This window comes from Mus caroli, unplaced genomic scaffold (assembly GCF_978045245.1).
Source record: "Mus caroli unplaced genomic scaffold, Mus_caroli_1 scaffold_2, whole genome shotgun sequence".
Lineage (NCBI taxonomy): Eukaryota > Metazoa > Chordata > Mammalia > Rodentia > Muridae > Mus > Mus caroli.
In genome coordinates this window covers 15,462,982-15,482,343 of record NW_028227257.1, presented here as the reverse complement: position 1 = coordinate 15,482,343, position 19,362 = coordinate 15,462,982, and the positions used below count along the sequence as shown (strand labels likewise).

The 19,362-nt window shown below is 45.2% G+C and overlaps 1 protein-coding gene across 1 annotated transcript in view; it reads left to right on the top strand.

Annotated features, from left to right (window-relative positions):
- Positions 1-2,682: 2,682 nt before the first annotated feature.
- Positions 2,683-19,362, top strand: part of Stk4 (serine/threonine kinase 4) — an 83,289-nt gene continuing 66,609 nt past the window's right edge. The window contains exons 1-5 of the mRNA XM_021149719.3: positions 2,683-2,798; positions 8,336-8,416; positions 12,751-12,879; positions 15,435-15,549; positions 17,725-17,889. Of these exons, the coding sequence (XP_021005378.1) occupies positions 2,764-2,798; positions 8,336-8,416; positions 12,751-12,879; positions 15,435-15,549; positions 17,725-17,889 (525 nt within the window). The 5' untranslated portion in view covers positions 2,683-2,763. The remainder of the gene's footprint in view (positions 2,799-8,335; positions 8,417-12,750; positions 12,880-15,434; positions 15,550-17,724; positions 17,890-19,362) is intronic.

Genomic DNA, 19,362 nt, shown 5'->3' with positions numbered 1-19,362 from the left:
GGGGCGGGGCCAGACGGGGCGGAGCTAGGTGGCCGGGGCGGGCGGAAGAGTGGGCTCAAGCCCTTAGCTAGGTCTGGCCTCTCTTCCTTGTCCAGGGGTGGGGCCAGGGAAGGGCGGAGCTAAGAGGGTCGGAGGCGGGGACGTTGAGAAACAGGGCCTTTAGCGTATGCTCTGTCTGGAACTCGTGATCAACAAGTTTGAAGATGGTGGCTGGCACTCCAGTGCTGAGGCGACAGGTTGAATCACCGAAGGAGGCGGATTATCTTCCCTCGTGCAGCTCACAGTCCGTTGGGCTTGGGATGCATTTAATCCACGACCAAAGGAAAACGTACTTTTTGTCAAGAATTTTTTTTTTTTGACTTTTTTCGAGACAGGGTTTTTCTGTATAGTCCTGGCTGTCCTGGAACTCACTCTGTAGACCAGGCTGGCCTCGAACTCAGAAATCTGCCTGCCTCTGCCTCCCAAGTTTTCGGATTAAAGGCGGGCGCCACTACGCCCGGCTCGTCAAGATCTTAATACTATAAAGAAGCAAAGAGCGGGATGATGCAAACGTGTGGAAGTCTAAGGCACCCTCGAGGACTGTATGGGATAGAGTGAGAATGATGAAAAAATGTTATACGCACAAAAGAATACAATGCACTTTAAAAAAAAATTGAAGCAACACAATCCAAAGTTGAAGTCTGCAGTTCCACCACTTGAGAGGCCAAGGACAGGATAGCTGAGCTCCTGTTTTAAAACAAAACTAAGAAAACACAGTGATGTTATAGGTGATAGGTTATTCTCCGTTGCCGATGAAATGAGCCAATTTAAACCAGATTATAGTAAAGGCAGGTTTATTGGGAAGCTGCTTTTGGGCAAGTGCACCGGTCCCAAAGGAGGATGCCAGGGAAGTCGCCATGGGGACGGGGGGTGGGGTGGGGTGGGGTGGGGCGGGGGGTGGGAGGGGGAAAGAAAGAAGGAGGGCGCTTACCTATAGAGAGAAAAGGAGAAGGGCAGACCAAAGTGTCTGGATTATATAGGGAGGAGCCTCTGGGGGAAGGGCAGCCCAGCCCCTGGGCGTAAAGTTCAGGGGTGGGGGCAGGGCATGGCAGGTAGGCACTGAGGGATGCTGGGAGAACCTGGAGATTGGGGAAGGCAAACAATAGGAAATACCCCTGTGGAGGCTGTTAAACGTGAGCCGGCCACAGAAAGCCTCCGAGGCAGAGAATCAGCTGAAACCTGAGATGTCGGGAACAGGATTCTAGAAAGCTGGAAAGCGCCTGGCATCTTGTGGACCATAAAACTTATTTAGTGGGTGAATACAGATGGATACAGATGAATACAGTGAATACAGATGAATAGCTGGGCTTGGTGGTGGACGCTTTAATCCCGGCATTTAGAAGGTAGAGGCAGGTTGGTTTCTGAATTTGAGGCCAGCCTGGTCTATATAGCATGCTCCAGGCCAGCTAGGGAATATACAGATGCTGCTTCAAACAAATCCCTACAAACAACCCTAAACTAAAAATATACCCACTACGCCCCTAAAAACAGAACGGTGAGGGCTCAGCGAAGGAACTTCAGAAACCTGTGAGCTTTATTATTTTTAAAAAAAGATTTATTGACTTTATGTATGTGAGTACACTGCAGCTGCCTTCAGTCACACACCAGAAGAGGGCATCAGATCCCATTACAGATGGTTGTGACACACCATGTGGATGCTGGGAATTGAACTCAGAACCTCTGGAAGAGCAGTCAGTGCTCTTAACCACTGAGCCATCATCCCTCCAGCCCTTGAGCTTTATTTTTGTTAATAACCCTATCGGCTTGAGCTGAGTCTAGACTGTCATTTTGGACTAAATTAGTGGGTCTGCCCGTTTCTGGGGTGTGCCAGGTCCAAAGCGAACCCCCAACTCCTCCCCCAAAAGGGAAGGCTTGTGTTGAATATTGAGAGCGTAAACAAAAAGATTGCTGGTGGATAGACCGGAGTATTCCTCTGTAACCTGTTGGTTTCTGTCTACCAAAAGGAGCCACTCCTTTATCGTCCTTGCCTTTGGCAAAAGGAGACTTAAGCCAAGCTAACCTGCAGGCTCCTTGTTCCCTAGTAACATATATCTGTTATGAGTAGCAAAGCATCCTGGCCCTCCTTACCTCCTCCACTATGCTCCCAGGCTGTTCCAGATTACAACTCGCACACTCCCCTCCGCAGCAGTTACACTACAGCAAGGTCCCGACCGGTTCTTTCTCCCTCTTCGCTATTTTCTCTGCCCGGAAGATATAGCCCGGGTCTTGGCCAGTCTGTTTTTTCTCTCTGCTCAGGAGTCTTCCAGATGCTGTTTGGGCTCATCTACAATAAAACCTCCCCAGTCTTGGAGCAGAGATTTGGGTGGTTTCTTGACTGCGCCCTAGCTTACAGAGGGTTTGGGGCTTTTCCCCTTGGCCCTAACACGAACTCACTTCTTATCAAGCCCGTGCTTTGCTAACAGCCTCCCCATCTGAGAAACTGGAGAACCCTCAAGGAGTCAGGCTTGAAAGTAAGTATTCAGTCCAAAGGCAAGTCAAGGAGAGGGTGTCGCTGACACTCGGGCCACTAGAGGCCGCCCGAGAGGCACCTCTCCGGCTTCTGACTTCTGTATCCGCCCGCCACTGTACCACGTGACTCCCGCCTCTCGGTCCGGCCTCCTCTCGCTTCCGGTAGGGGCGGAAAGCGGAAGTGTGGGAGGGTTCGCGGGGCGGACTCCGGGAGGATGGAGCATTGAGGCAGTCTGGGCGGCTGCCGGCAGCGCCATGGAGACCGTGCAGCTGAGGAACCCACCGCGCAGGTGAGGGGCCGTAGGCTGAGAGGCAAGAGAGTTGGGTGAGGAGGGAAGGCGCGAGCTTGCTGAGGGTAGACCCCGGGGTGCGAGCTCGGGCCGGGCGGAGAGGGACCCGCGAGGCTGGTGACCGGGCTGCAGGAGCACCTGCCGAGCGAGGAGGGAGCGTCCGCTGGCCCGGGCAGAAGTGGTTTTGCTTAGGGAGAGCACTCTCTGGGCAACGTGCGGACAAGTTAGGGAGACCCCAGCAGAGGCCGGGGAAGGCGCCCCAAGAAGGGACCCGAGGATGTACGGGCGAATGCTGAGGCCGGGTGAGCGAGGACTTAACCCCTGTTGCTTCGCTTTCGAGGCAGAAGTCGTTAGAAACATTGATTGGTGGTCCCATGGCTAAGTAAGGGGTGGAGCGGGGATTTTGTGTCCTGGTGGTTCTGTCCCAAGTCATTGCTCCTAACTGCCTTACTGTGTCAGTACCAACGTTTCACGGTTCTAGTAATGGAGAGTGGGTTATGGGGGGCTAGAGTTTCCAAGGGTGTCAGCCCCATGTAGGATGATGTAGTAGTGATGGCGGTAATGGCTTTTATTACTGATGTCCTGAGTGACTGCCTACTTTTTTTCAAATCCTCCTCAGCCTTCCAACACCCAAAGTTGGGACGTTGATAAAGAACAAACAAACAAACAAACAAACAAACACCAACCTGGGAGTGGGTAAGCTGAGGTCCAATAAATAGAGTTTAGACACAGTAGGTTCAGCCAGACTTTGTTCTGTTCAAATTCTGTTTCGATACTCTCTCGGCTCTAGATTCTAGAAGTATCTCGAGTTGTTTTGGGTCAAGATGAACTGACTGCTGTTGTGCTGGACCACTCCCCGTCTCACCTGGAGAAAAAAAAGCCTAGAGCCTGAGGGAGTCATGCTTCTCTCAGACACAACTAAAAACTTGGGTTTCACAGAGAAGACATTTGACTTCCTGCAGCAGAATGAGCACTAAAATAGGAAGTGTTCAGAGTAAGGGAGTGCCGGGCACCGGAGAGGTGGAGTGTGTGTGTGTGTGTGTGTGTGTGTGTGTGTGTGTGTGAAAGCCTGGGCAGCACTCTTAGGGGAGGCAGGAGCTGTTGGAAGTACACAAACATGGAATCAAACAAAAGGCTTGTTGAGATGGGCTCAGGTTTGACTTAGTGTGGTGTGCTGAGGCGCTCAAAGGAATATTTATTAATTACAGCCAGAGAATGCTGCAGGGCGGCAGGCACTGTTTCATTGCTTTCCAGATTGCCTGTTCAGCCATAGGAAATTGCTGGTGTTTTGAACTTGTAAACATGGTACACCTTACTGGCGCAGCTAGCCTTCGCAACTATCATATAAGGAGGATATCCCTGTATCCTTAGTGTAAAGAGGATAAAGCCAGGGCACAGAGAGGCAGGCCACTTGTTAGCTGCTCCATAGTTAGAGGCACAGTTGGGGTGTTAATATCTGGTGATCTAGTCTTAAAACCCTTGCGCTTAGCTTTTTTACTCTGATGTCTCTCTGGAAGTTACCTGTTACATTGGGTCTTTCTTTGTGTATATACATCTTAGCAGATTGTTACTGTATGTATACAGTCAGTAACCACTAGGCGAGTTCTTTCTCTTCGATTCCTTTCCCCAAAAACCTTCATTTAACTAAAAGTTCTGTTTGCACACTTCTCTCTCTTTCTTTCTCTTTCTCTCTTTCTTCCCTCCAGAGACAGGGTTTCTCTATGTAAATATTCTGGTTGTCCTGGAACTCACTCTGTAGACCAGGCTGGCCTCGAACTCAGAAATCAGCCTGCCTCTGCCTCCCAAGTGCTGGGATCAAAGGCGTGCGCCACCGTTTGGATTGTAGGAACTGTAGTAAAGTGAGAGAGAAGAGTGTTGCAGGGCCGAGTCCTTGGAGGATTGGTGCTGCCTTGTTCGTTGTAACTAGTGGACTGCTGCATTTTACTATCAGAATTAAGTGGTTCAGATTGCTATAACAAGCACCACACCTGGATGCTTTAAGCAACAGAAATTAATTTTTTATTTAGTTGCCATTCTGGAGGCTGGAAGTTTGGAATCAGATGTCTTTGGCTTACAAATGACCATCTTTCCCCCCACCTCTTCTTGTGGTCTTCGGTCTTCTCTGGCTGTGCCCTTATCTCTTCCGCTTTCAAAGTTTCCTATCTCCAGATGCAATCTCATATTCTGAGGTTCTCTGAGTTAGAATCTTTATAGTCACATGAAGAAGACACAGTTAATTTAGTTACCCTTTTTGTTTATTTCGAGACAGGGTCTTGCACAGTGTCTTAGGCTGTCCTCAAACGCTCTACAACCTGGCAGCATCTGTCATATTATAGGCAGCAGGTGCTGGACTTGACAACTTTGTTATTAAAATGTTTCAGTTAATCTTTGTTAGTTTTTTTTGGGTTTTCTGCTTTTTCAAGACAGGGTTTCTCTGTATAGCCCTGGCTGTCCTGGAGCTCACTTTGTAGACCAGGCTGGCCTGGAACTCAGAAATCCACCTGCCTCTGCCTCCTGAGTGCTGGGATTAAAGGCGTGTGCCACCACGCCCGGCTTCAGTTATCTTTTATAGTCACTGTAATCTGTAAAATTCTATTAGAGAGATAAATATGCATAAATGCATTGAGCCTCTAAGAGTTCTGACATGGGATAGTTGATTGAGAATTAGTCATCTGAGAGATCATTTCATAACACCTTGTGTTTGGAAAAATACAGATGTCTTCTTGAGAGGTTCAGGTGGTGTGTGTCCCAGCAGTCTTGGTGCAGGAAATGTTCTCTGCAGTCATGAGCTTGACATCTGTGTGTGACTCAGTGGCTAATGATGGATCGGTGTCTTGCAAGAGTTAGTGATTTTTAAACTGTAAGTTGCTGTTGGCTAATGGTGTGGTGGAAGGCTTAGGATGCATTCCTGGGATGCTGGCCATTCCTGGGATGTCGGCTGACATAGGAGAGGAACGTCACCAATATTTGGTGTGTGTAATTGCATTGGTCAGGCCTATTCATTATGAGCAAGTGAAAACTGGCATAGGACGTCACCACTGTGCGAACCTCGTCACCACAGCTCACTAAAGGCAAGACTATTTGGGTTCTACAGTCCTCGTCCTTAAGGGCTCAGTCACTTAGCAGATGTCTCATAGAAATTTATTTGTTGATAATCTACTAGTTAGCATCTCAGGAGAGATTTCCTTTTCATGAGCCTGGTGGTTCATCCTTTTAATCCCAGCATCTTCTGGAAGGCAGAAGCAGACGAAACTCTGAGCTTGAAGCCAACCTGCCTATAGAGCGAGTTCCAGGACAGCCAGTGCTACAGAGAGAAACCCTGTCTCAAAAAAGAAAGAATGGTAATCCCGACATTCAGTGGTGGCTCAAGCTCTTAATGAGAGCACTCTGTAGGCAGAGGCAGTCAGTTTCTGAGTTCGAGGACAACCTGGTGAAAGACAGGGTTAGGCAGGGCTAGGCTAGGCAAGGGGCTAGGCTAGAAGAAAGAAAGAAAGATAGAGAATAAAAAGAATGGTAATCCCAGCATTTGGCAGGCGGATTTCTGAGTTCTAGGCTAGCCTGGTCTACAGAGTGAGTTCCAGGGCAGCCAGAGCTACAGAGAAACTCTGTCTCGAACCCTCCCCCCGCCCCGAAAAAAAGAAGGAATGAAATTCTATTTGATAACACGGAGAACACAGGGATTGCTATTGAAGGTTATGTGATTGCCACCCTTACATTGGTTTATCTGTTTAGCAAATATTTTTCTGACCATCTCTTGTTTATTTGGCATGAGAGATAATAAAGCTTTGTTAAGTTTGAAGTGTTTTCAAAACTCTAGGTGCAAAACACAACTCTCATGAAGGTTGTTTAAAGTTTGTCAGTCTGAGCATTAGCGTTTTATCGAGTCTTGCAACTGTCTCTTAGGGCCCTGGCAGTTTCCTTTGTTATTCTGTGGTCTCTGAAATAGAGACTTTTGCTTTTGTTAAACTATGAGAGTCAACACTTGAAAGGGAATCAGATCTTCCTTTATATAAGCTGTTTATAAGAGTTTATTCTTGATGAATGAGGCATTGTGCATTGTTTATACAGCTATGACTGGGGCTTTTACCAAAAACTCCCAGCATATGAGCTGTTGGTCTTAAGAGTTCGTAGAAATACCACTCCTGACGCTTAAGAGGAGTCTCACTTCAGCCCTTTGTTTTGAACCTGGGAGTTTTTATGAAGTCACTGGGATTTTGAATCTCCAAATGTCAGTGTGTTGGTGATCTTCAAGTCCAGGCTTTACGCTCTGCAGCTCTCCTTTTCTTTGTAGAACTGTGCAGGCCCCCAGCCCCTTTGAGGTCAGGGCTTGTTAGTTACATTTCATGTGCTCAGCCTTTTATTTTATTTTTAACTTTATATCCTTCTGATTTTACTATTTTTGTTTAAAGTAATTTCTTTTAAGAATTGGTATTGTTCAGATCGTTCAAGCCTTTTTTTTTTTTTCACAAGAAATTTATAGTGTGACTGCTTCCATATTTCACCGTTTCCTGAGCTGTCCTTTTCTTTGTTGTCCTTTGTAGTTTGAGGAAACCATTGTATAGAAGGCACACATGTACACACACACACACACACACACACAGAGCAAACTCTTTGTTAATATGTTTTATTAGAGGTCTCAGAGTTTTAAATCTGAATGTTGCTTTGTAGCCTCTCCAGTTTATTATGAGTGTCTACCATTGTTGCAGAGTTTGAGCTCTATAGAAGTAGTGAGTGGCCCATTTGATTTTTGGCACTTGTGGAAGGTCTGTGGCTGATCATGGTGGGGAGGGTCTTAGGGAGATTGTTTAAAGTCTCTGCTGTCAAGTTAGTTTGCACTTTTGCTTCTGTATAAATGTCTGCTTTCTACTTCCTGTTTTTGTGTTACCTGTAGAACTTAATTGGGTAAACAAGATGGCCAAAACTTTCCCACTAGAGGGAAAAGGTCAGCTAGTCCAGTTCAGGCTTGAATAAACAGTGTTACTTACACACCAAGAGATAACTATGCCATTCAAACCCATAGACTTAATTTATGCAATGTGCTATAGCATTTCAGTCACATGATATCTTATTTTCTATAAGTTTTCCAACCATACAGCACTTGGCCTTCTCAAGGCAGTCTGTATCACTCTAGGGCAGCGCATCTTATTAGAAAATTCATATAGATGTCGAACTGAAATTTGATTGTTTTATGTTCTGGTCCAGAATGTGCTCATTGTACAAAAGTATCCCTCCCACCGAGCAGTCTGCTAAGACCCTTTAAAGGAGCCAGGAATGGTGGTGTACACGTATAATCCTAGCACATGAGAGGCTGAGGCAGGGGGACTGTGAGTTTGATGCTAATCTGAGTTATAACCTGAGCCTGACTTAAAAAACAAAAACAAAACAAAAAAACCCTTAGCTTGCCTTAACTATTAGTTATTAGTAGAGAAATTAGACTTCATAGAGCAATTCCTAGAACAGTAATTGTAAAATACAGTGTTCTTTACTTTTTAGTTGCAAGTAAGACACATTTTGTGTTCATATCTCTCAATCTACAGGCAGCTGAAAAAGTTGGATGAAGATAGTTTAACCAAGCAGCCAGAGGAAGTGTTTGATGTTTTAGAGAAGCTTGGAGAGGGGTGAGTATAGATAAACTACATCTGACCTGTGCGTCCCAGTCTCCCCCCGCCGGCCTAGCAGCTAAAGGATGTGAACTTCTCATGGTGTGACACTCAAGCGCAAAAGAAAGAACGTCCCGTTTCAGCGTGGCTCTAGGTTCTGGGGGAAGTGCATCTGCTACTTGCAGTGCCTTTGCAGTTTTCACTCTTACCACTAAACAGATTTGGTGAACTCCAGGCTTGTTAATACTACGTCATCTGTTGTTTTCCCTTACAGAATCTGTGATGCATATGGTTTTATGTCATCAACAGGAAACACTAATTAGATTATAATTCATCTAGATTTTAGAAAACCAGCCAGGATGGAGACACACACCTTTAATTCCAGCATTTAGGAGGTAGAAGCAGGCAGATCTTAGAGTTTGAGGCAGGTCTGCTCTACATAGCAGGTTCCAGGCCAGCTACACAGTGAGAACGTGACTCTCACACAAAACATAACAAAACAAAACAAACAACAAAAAAAGTTAGACTGAGTCAGTTCTGTATGCTGTTCTGGAAGTCAACATTTTTGGTGCAGCTTTGTGCAAAAGAGCAAATGAATTAAGAACTGTCTGCATCTTCTTGAGATCCAGTGTCCCAGCTGGGAACCAGTGGGCTTCTTAACGTACCGATATCTGGTGGAGGCTCTGAAATGTGCCGCAGTGACATTCAGTAATAGATGATGGGCTGTGACAGACTTTCACCGACACAGTAGGACATTATGTCAGAGTTTATTACGCTTCTACATATCATTGCAATTTAATTCTGTGGACTCAATCCTTCTGTAATGATCAGTGCATTAAAACGCTAGGGATACCTTAAGTGTGTAACATTTGAATGCGTAATAAGTTCATATGATTCAGAGATGGTTGATGTGGTACGTGAAATCTGTCTGTCCAGAATACCTTTGACTAATGACTAACTTGACCATATGCTTTTTTCCCCTTTCTCAGTGGTGCTAGGGACTGAGCCCAGGGCCGTGCGCTTGCTAGGCAAGTGCTCTGCCGGAGCAAAGCCTCCCCTTCCCTGGCTGTTTTGAGAGTTTAGTATTAGTCATGTTTAACACAGACCTGTGGTAGTAACAAGTGCAATTCTGGATTACATGGATTATATTTTCATGGATTACCTCCTTGTTAAACACATGAGTCTTCAACTTTCTGTTAGTTGGAAAAGTACTCTTTGGGATCCATCAGCAAGTCAAGCAGGGGAAGGAAGGAAGAGAACATGTGTTGTGGTGCCCTTGACAAGCCCATGATGGTGGAAGACTGTCAGCCGACGGCTTCAGTAAAGGTATGAGGTGGTGGAAGTCACTGTATCTCTTGCCTGCTATCTGTAGCATTGGCTTGCCATTCCTGGCACTCTCCTGAAGGCAGTTAGTCCATGCACCTTTACTGAACAAGGTTCACAGATTATTTTTGGAATAGGATATAAACTTGTAGACATAATTGTATGTATAACTAATGGGATTTTTCACTTTTAATAAAAGCATGTTAGAGTAATGAAGTCACGCAGACCCGGGTTAAAAGTCTTGGTGTCCTGTTGATTAGTCATAGCAGATGAACTTCTAAATCTCGGAGCCTTATAACCTTTATCTATAAGTGGGGATAATAGCAGTGCCTATTATATGGTGCCACAGAAGAATTGCGTGAAATAATAGAGAAGTACTGGGTACGGTGCTTGTCACGCACTGAGTGCTTAGTAAGTTACAGCTGTTGTTTCTGAGTATATTAGCTGAAGCATTTTTCAAAGCTAAATCTTAACTCTTTAACTACAATTAGGTATTCTTAGCAGGAATATTGCTTGGGGTGCTTAATTTAGGAAATATCACAGTTACAGACAGAAAATGTCAGAAATACCATGTTAGGAAGAACAACAAGCTAACTGATTTTTTTTTTTTTTTTTTAATTCTGTTTAGATATGGATGTCTTCAGCAAAGAACTTGGGAATTTCCCTCTAAAGATCCTTTCTCGTGCTATCATCTGGTTGAACTTTTAACTGGCACCATTAGACACTTGGATTTTTGTCATCCTGATGTAATGAACCTGAGCAGGTTTCACAGAACCAGCGTGATCCTGAGGGAGGACCTTACCTGCACTTCTCCGCTAACGCAGATGGTCCTGCAGGGAAGGGCTGCCGTTTCCACTGACTTGTGGCTTGTTCTCAGAGTGAGCGTGTGCTGAAGAACTACATTGAGTTCTGGAGCTGTGGTCATGCTCTTTTGAAGAAATCCTGTGTCTCTGGGGCAGGGCAGAGTCACAGTTTGAGCTGAGCTGAGCAGCTGGAGGCTTTAGAAAGGAGCCCCGTCTCCTTCCGATTCTGTCAAGTTTTACACTGTGGATCCTTTAAGATTTTCCTTTTTTTTTTCTTCAGTCTAAGAGCCACATGTATGTTAGGCATGTGCTCCGTCACCGAGCTACATAAGAATGTAGCCTTCGTTACGTTTTTATTATCAGATAGTAACAAATTGTTCCCATAGTTTCATGGCTAATGAATGTTAAAGCATGGAATACTGCGGAGAGCTTATCTGTGAGGAATGAGAAGCAGAAGGCATGGGAAAACCGCAGTACACGTGTGCTGAGGGAAAGAGTTCTGTACCCAGAAAAACTCACTCCAGCCTGAGCCGACATGAAGAGATCCCTGCACAGATGCTCAGTCTAGTATTTCAAAGAGGCCTGTGGATGTCAGTAACAGCACCTGCTAACAGTGGCTAACTACGGAGGCACGCACTGACAGGCTAATATGTCTTCCCCAGGTGGACAGTTGACTTGACAACGGTTGGTCTGGGCAGTTCCTACGGTCAAACGATGGTTATGTTAGTTTCAAGTGTCACGCCCCTTGACAGGATCCAAGCAGGGCGGAAAGTGACAAGTGAAAATGGACAGCCTTGTTTGCTTGTCTTACCTAGAAAGAAAGTCTCGAGAATTCTAGCCATACGCTGGCCAGATCTAGTTAGATTCCTGCTGCTGGTTCATTCACCAGGAAGAGAAATGGCACAGCCTATCTAGATTTGTCCTAATTGAGGGTTATTTTAGCAAGGAGGAGAGGGCGCTGGTTGGATCTTCCCTGCTTGCTCAACAGTTGTTTTCTGTGATAAAACAGTGCTTGAAGCTCCTTGGAGCGACTTGATTCCTCTTCAAGTGTAAGGAATTCATGTGCTCTGCATTCATAGATAATACTTTCTGGTTTTTGTTTGTTTGTTTGTTTTTTGTTTTTTTCGAGACAGAGTTTCTCTGTATAGCCCTGGCTGTCCTGGAACTCACTTTGTAGACCAGGCTGGCCTGGAACTCAGAAATCTGCCTGCCTCTGCCTCCCAAGTACATCATTTCTTGATAAAGATGGCCACCACTCCCGGCTTCTTTCTTTTTTTAAAGAAATTTTTAAAATCTACTTTGACATTGAGGTAATTTCTTCTTGGCAGTGACAAAGCTCTGTTATTTTGACATCTAAGGCCACATTTTTCTTTATTTTGATTTTCTCTTCACCAAGATAGTGTGTAGAAACGGTGTGTTCGTGAAATTTATTTATTCTTTTTGTTTTTTTAGTTTTTTGAAACAAGGTTTCTCCTTGTAGCCCTGGCTGTCCTGGAACTCCCTCTGTAGACCAGGCTGGCCTTGATCTTACAGAGATCTGCCAGCCTCAGCCTCCTGCTTGCTGGGATTAAAGGTGCATGCCGTCCCCACCCAGCATGTTTGGGAAATTTAAGAGATGATTTTTCTCATATCACTGAATGCTGCCCGGGGTATTAATGAAAGAATGTCCATAAGGTTCTAGCGTGTTTCCAGTGAGCACCGTAGCTGTCTGGTAAGGGGGTTTGCATTTTTGTTGTTGTCATCTTGTGAAGAAGGCAGTTGAGGCACAAGGAGCCAACTTAGGCTATAATAATGTGTATCGGCAGTGGGTTGCAGTCTGCCCTCTTCAGATTCTAAACCTCTTGTTCTTGTAGCACCTACACTGAATGAACATAGAACCTTGCTTTTGATAAGCTTTTTGGGGAAGATGAAACACGAGGCAAAAAAGATTTGAATGTGCACTGTTCATCTGATTCTGGCACGGAAGAGACTTAGGTTTTCATGAGATTCCATGTTTTAAGCCTTGCCGCACATGAGAGGAATAAAGACAGAGAGACTGGTAATAGAGTGGCCATAGAAAACACACATGTGTATTGTGTTGCTGTGAAGGGAAAACGAGCATCGCATTCAGACTGCATGGTTCAGATCATAGCAGCACTTCCACAAGCGTGGGTAATTCATGTGATTGTGCCACACCTGGCCTTGCCTCTCGGTGCCTTATGAATGGCCTCCTTCCCCCAAACGCAGGTCTTATGGCAGTGTGTACAAGGCTATTCATAAAGAGACTGGCCAGATCGTTGCAATCAAGCAAGTGCCCGTGGAATCGGACCTGCAGGAGATAATCAAGGAAATCTCCATCATGCAGCAGTGCGACAGGTAAAGCCTCGGGTCCTCTGACAGACAGGCTCGGCCAGCCTGCCGCCTACAGACTGATCTGCTGAGCCGACTCAGGAGGGCGGGGCTGGGAACCGCAGGGCATGTTCTTTCTGAAAAATAGGAGAAAGCATGTATGCTTTTGTAGCTAATTCAGTTTCCATTTTTGTATATTTCCTTCATCAGTCAGACCTTTTAGAGGTCTCTCTTACTTCCTATTGCACAGGTAGCTAAGATAATTCAAATACTTTTTAGCTCCAGAAACCATAGCATAGCAGATTGGTGTATAAAAAAGAGAATATTTGCTTAGGTACTCTTTCTTTTTTGCCGTTAAGAGTGATTCGGGTCAAGAGTACTTAAGTGTTTTATTTTTGAGGAACTAAGATTTGTCAAGCTCTAAGCAGGAAGTTGGCCCCAAAGTCAACCACAGAAGAGCACGTGATCTGCCCTGAAGTTCCATGACAACTTGCTGGTTGATGGAGCAGGCCTGGGCTCTGCTCTGTTAGATGTACAAGTACAGTGATGGAATGTGCCAGGTCCTGGAGTTTGGGGTGCGGGCGAGGGGCCGGGGGGAGCATGGTCGGTTGCTCCAGGCCAGTCTGGGCAGATGAGTCTGTTACCTCCTGTCCTCGTGTTCCTCAGGCTTCGGCGGTAGACTGGGCAGTGCATCTTGTTACTTTGCAGCGATCTCAGATCTCGCTGACTTTGAAGTGCAGCTGCTGCTCATCTGCCTCCGCTTTATTTACTTCTTTCTCTCTTTGTGGTTACTGTCTGTATGGTGACTTGTACCGCACAGACTCCTCCACCCTGCCCCACAGCTGGATCGGTGGAATTAAGTTAGCAGGTTTTCTTCTTAGCCACATGGTGGACTTACTCGAACTCTCTTTAGTTGGTGAATGGGGACTGTATCTAGATAGAGTATGGAAATGCTTCTAACTAAAGATTTGACTTTTAAAGATTTATATATTTTTACTTTTTATGTGTATGCCTGCATGTATGTATGAGGCCCACATGTGGGCCTGAAGCCTGTGGAGGCTAGAAGATGGATGGTATCCAATCCCCTGGAATTGAGTTACAGACAGTTGTGAGCTGCCATGTGGGTGCTGGGAGCTGGGTCCTCTGCGAGAGCATCATGTGCTAAGAAATGATGTGTGAAGGTCTCTGTGTCAAACTGAATTAAAAGAAGACAGGGCAGAGTCATTGTGTCCTGGCAGTTTTGTCTGTTTGCTTCTTTGTTTTATTTTTATGTCACTGTCTTTTGAGTAAAGGGAGGGTTTAGGGACCTTTGTCTGGCTTACTAGAAAAATCGGCTGGAGGAAGAGCGTCAGTAGGTTTCCTCTGTTCTCTGGGAGTTGACAGCCCAGGCATGAGCAGTGCAGGAAATCTTAGCCGGGGCAGTACAAGGCTGCACAGCTCTTATCCCAACAGTAAAGCCAGTGCCTACAGAGGAGAGGGAGCAGAGCACCCGGATTGGGAACTCACTTACCTGTGCTTTCACGAATTCTCATTTTATGTGCTGTGTTTTCTTTGCCACTGGCATATGTCCCAAGGATGAAGGGGCGTTTGCAATCAAAAGTCAAGGAAGCCAGGATAGTTTTAGCTTCTTTTGTTGCTCTGCAACCCGGCTTTCAACAGTAGTCCAGCTGCTAATGGCACGGGTGTGGAGACAGCGTTCATTTTCCTGAGATGCTTGGCTTCTCACATATTTCTTACTTGGTGTCTCTCAGCAAATTTAAGACCAAGGGTTCAGATTTGATGCTAAGTAGTCTGTCTGTCTTTATACTATACAGTGATGATCTTGTTCCTCCCAACTATATCATGGCTTTTGTAAAAAAAGAAAGAAGAAAGATTACTTTACGTCACTGTTACGGATCCCTTGGGGTATCTGTCCCTGGCTCACTGGGCGTTTGCCTGTGTTTGCTTTGCTGGTTTATAGCTTAGCTTCCCCTTTCTTACGCTGTTTTTTTTTTTTTTTTAATTTAAATTTCATGTCTGTGTATCAGTTGCATGCCTGGTGCTAGAGGACAAAAGAGGACATTAGGTCCCTGGAACTAGTGTTACAGACAGTTATGAGCCACCATGTGGGGTTGGGAACCAAACCCATGTCCTCTAGAAGATCAGCAAGTGCCCTTAACAGCTGATCCATGTCTCTACTCCCAGGATATATTAACACTATGTATTAACCATTCCTCTAACATGTTCTGTGGACTTGTATTTAGTATGTGGTAGGCTGTTATTTCTTAGGTTCCCTCATGTTGGCTGCTCACGTACCTCATGTCTCCTTTATCAGGTCCCTGTTCATAGCTAATTTTTTGAGAGTCTGTGATTCTTTTCTGAAGAAAAGTTATACACTTAGAAATACAGTTCCCTTGGTTTGAATCTGCGTATTACTCTTAGGAAAAGCTATCGCTTATCTTCTTCTCGAGAGATTGCTTTTGTTAGTCCTAACTAGAAATAATTCGTTTTTATGAAATGAGAAGTTACTTTCCATGCATTGAACAGAATGAATTAAAATGTTTGACGAACATTCCACTGAATTGTATTGTGTCTCTTTCCAGCCCTCATGTAGTCAAATATTATGGCAGCTACTTTAAGAACACAGACCTGTGGATTGTTATGGAGTACTGTGGGGCTGGTTCTGTATCTGATATCATTCGGCTGCGAAACAAGACGGTAAGCTTACCTCCTAGGACGGGGCTGAGGGAGAGCAGTTTCTCCAGCTTCTTCTGGCCTTTTGTGCTTCTACACACGGAGAAGTGACTGTCATTTTCCCTTTTCCTTGGGTCTCTGCTCTCTTATACTCACCTCCCCCAACCTCAAACAAGGAGAATCTCAGTGTGGTCTCTTACCTTTGATCCCTCTGGCTCAGCCCGAGTGCTAGGTCCCGGGGTCAGCCACCTTGCTCGATTCCCTTCTAACCGTGGCAGCTTGATACTGACTTGTTCCAGTGGGTTTTGCTTATTTCTTATTAGGCGAAACAGCTGTCAAACCATGGTTTGGGGATGAGGTTTCATTCTTTTATAAGGATTTAGTGGGGAAGAGTAAGTAACCTGGAACTGACAGTGTAGCCTAGGCTGGCCGTGGACTCACTCCTCCTGTGTCATTCTCCCTACCATGCCTGGCTGCTTTAGAGTGACTTTTAAAAAATACTTTAAAAATTTAAAGGTTATGTGATAGCAATTTCTGAATCTAATGATAGGTTAATACTAGCTTATTAGTCTATATGACTTAATTATTATTTTGCTGTGTGTTACATAAGAACCATTTAGTGTGACCACTGCCAACCACAGATGACTAGAAGTATTGTTTCAATTTGAAGAAATATGACCACAGAAAGACATAAAAAGTGGCCGGGCAGTGGTGGCGCATGCCTTTAATCCCAGTACTTGGGAGGCAGAGGCAGGTGGATTTCTGAGTTTGAGGCCAGCCTGGTCTACAGAGTTGAGTTCCAGGACAGCCAGGTCTACACAGAGAAACTCTGTCTTGAAAAACAAACAAATAGACATAAAAATTTAATATTTCTCATGATAGAACCAATCTTCAAAAAAAGAGAAAAAAGATAACAGTAGACTGATCATACTGTTGTACTAAGTGACGTTGCCCAGGCTGAAACCACAGACACTGCTTGCTCTCTTGGCCTGGGTGTGTTCTGATGTGGATCTCAGCCTCTCATGTTTTATAAACGTTGTCTACGTGGGGGTGGGGAGGGTAGATGCCAGGAAACTAGAACGGGGCCCACATGAGGCAGTAAAATTTTGACTTTAAGCAGAAAATTGCCCTATAATTAAATCTAAGTAGATGGTAGCTATATTTAACCCTGAAGTCATGATTGATTGGGGAATCTGACCACCTGTGAGACATTTGAAGTTCCCGGTTCTGTTCTTTTGGGAGTCATTGTTGAGGTTCGCTTGCAGGAACATTTCCCCTGCTGATCATTAATGCTGAGATAACGTGCTGGTCGTTCCACTGTTTCCTCCGAGTTTCATTTTTGTCCTTGTTTTGATGATTTCTCTCCTTACTAGTCCTCGTTCAGCAATTTCAAGTCTTAGAATAAAAGTGAAAGAAAGTAGTGCCCGAAGTGCAGGCTGCTCCTTCTGATCCTGGGTCCCTGTGTCCACTGCTTACTCCCAAATGTGACTTGGTTATCACACGGGAACTGTGTGAGGGTTTGATGGGATCTGTTTAGGACTTGAGTCTGCTCAGAGATCTGTGCCAGCCTCCAGCACTGACATTCTAGAGCAATTTCATTTCCCACTCTTGATACCAGGGTAAACAATAAAAGCCAGGATTTTTTTTTTTTTTAAAGATCTATTTTATTTATATGAGTACACTGTAGCTGTCTTCAGACACACCAGAAGAGGGCATCAGATCCCATTACAGATGGTTGTGAGCCACCATTTGGTTGCTAGGAATTGAACCCAGGACCTCTGGAAGAACAGCCCAAGCTCTTAACTGCTGAGCCATCTCTCCAGCCCAAAAGCCAGTTTTTAATGGGCATGTATCTGTAACAAGGAAGACTGCATCGTATGTTAGATTATAACAGAGAACGACCTAGGCATGGCGAAGGAAAGGCTTCTGCTGTTTTGATAAGTGACATTTGGGCAAACTGAGGAAGGCCTGCAGTTCAGATAGATGTAGGGAGGGGGAGCCTCAGGTAGATAGACCAGGCAGGTGAGATGAGCCAGGGGACCAGAGCTCGGGCTCGGAGTTCACAGGGAACGGACCGGAATGGGAAGGACAGAGCGAGGTTGAAGCAGCTGTGTGTCCCAGAGTTTGGATGTAGCTTTTCTCTTTTTTCCTATTTGATGTTAACAGGCCTGAGACATCTTACTGTTTTTTGTTTTTCAGTTAACAGAAGATGAAATAGCTACAATATTACAATCAACTCTTAAGGGACTAGAATACCTTCATTTTATGAGAAAAATACACCGAGATATCAAGGCGGGAAATATTTTGCTAAACACAGAAGGCCATGCCAAGCTTGCAGACTTTGGAGTTGCAGGTCAACTTACAGTAAGTGGAAATGGGGACTGGTACCAGTACTTTAGGCTGTGTCTTGAGAAGCCAATTCCAATAAGTGACTTTATTTATTTGTGTGTGTGTGTGCATGCCTGTCGACTCATGTGCACATTTGTGTGCTGTGGAAGCCAGAGTTTATGTTGTTTGTGGTAGTTGATCTCCACCTTCCTTTCTGAGACACTGTCCTTCACTGGTCATTGATTCAGATAGGCTGACTGGCTAGTGAGCTCCAGGAGTCCGTCTGTGTCTGCCCACCAGTTAGGGGTTGTGGGAGCATGCTGTAGCATCCTGCGTTGTGTGGAGCTGGAGAACTGTACTCAGCTTTTCAGGGATACATGGCAAATGCCTTACTGACAGAGACATCACTCCAACCCCAACTTTCTCACTTTTTAAACATATCATACTTGATTTAATTGTGTCAGTACGAATTTGTGGGATTTATGAGTACAGTATCAAAGAGCGAATAGGATCTTAGATCTTTTCTGGAATCCGGGTTCCATGTTTCAGTCCTCCTAAAGAAATGAAAACTACCATAAGAAATGAGCCTTAGTTTAAATCTGATACATCAGGTACATAAAAGCTTCACTAAGCCAGACTGCTTTCCTCCAGCAAGGCAGAGATTCCTCCTATCTGCTTCCAAGCAGCTCAGCTGCTGCGCTAGAAGCCTCCTGCCTGTTCAGTGTTGGCTCTTGATTTTCCGCCTGTTCGCCGGTGCTTGCCAGTGAGAAAGAAAACTGTTCAAAACAGGGGTGGAGGGTGGGGGTGGCATGGGAGGTGGAGGGGTAGGGGGTTGGGGGTGGTGGTGCTGGTGGTGGTGGTGTGGTGAATGTGAAAGTCTAGGAAAATGCAAACAGTTCTACAGTTAAGCCAACCGGTTTCCTGGGCAGTACAGGGAGAACTGGGTCTCATCCTCCCCATGCCCCTTTTCTCCCAGCTATATATAGACCTTTTGTTTTATTTTATTTGGAGACAAGGTTTCACTCTGTAGCCCTGGCTGGTCTAGAACTCTGAATGTAGACCACCAGGCTGGCCTTGATAGAAATCTGCCTGCCTCTGCCTCCCAAGTGCTGAGACTAAAGGCCGGTGCCACCATGCCTATCTGACTTTTTAACTTGAGGCAATGTTCAGTTTCTTGTTTCTTTGGCCGCTTATACTTCTGGTACTTTATGCAACTAAGAAACTATGACCTTGTGCGAGATCTTTTATGTGTTTAGTGGTCTCAGATCCAACATTTGCTTTGAGATCTGAGTTAATTTTCATGCCCTGAGGTCGGTACCCCAGAAGAGGGCATCAGATTTCATTACAGATGGTTGTGAGCCACCATGTGGTTGCTGGGGTTTGAACTCAGGACCTCTGGAAGAACAGTCAGTGCTGCATTCTTTTGTCTATTGGTAACTGGCCATTGATCTCTCTTTTTTTTTTTAAAGATTTATTTATTTAATGTGTGTGAGTATATACTGCTGCTGT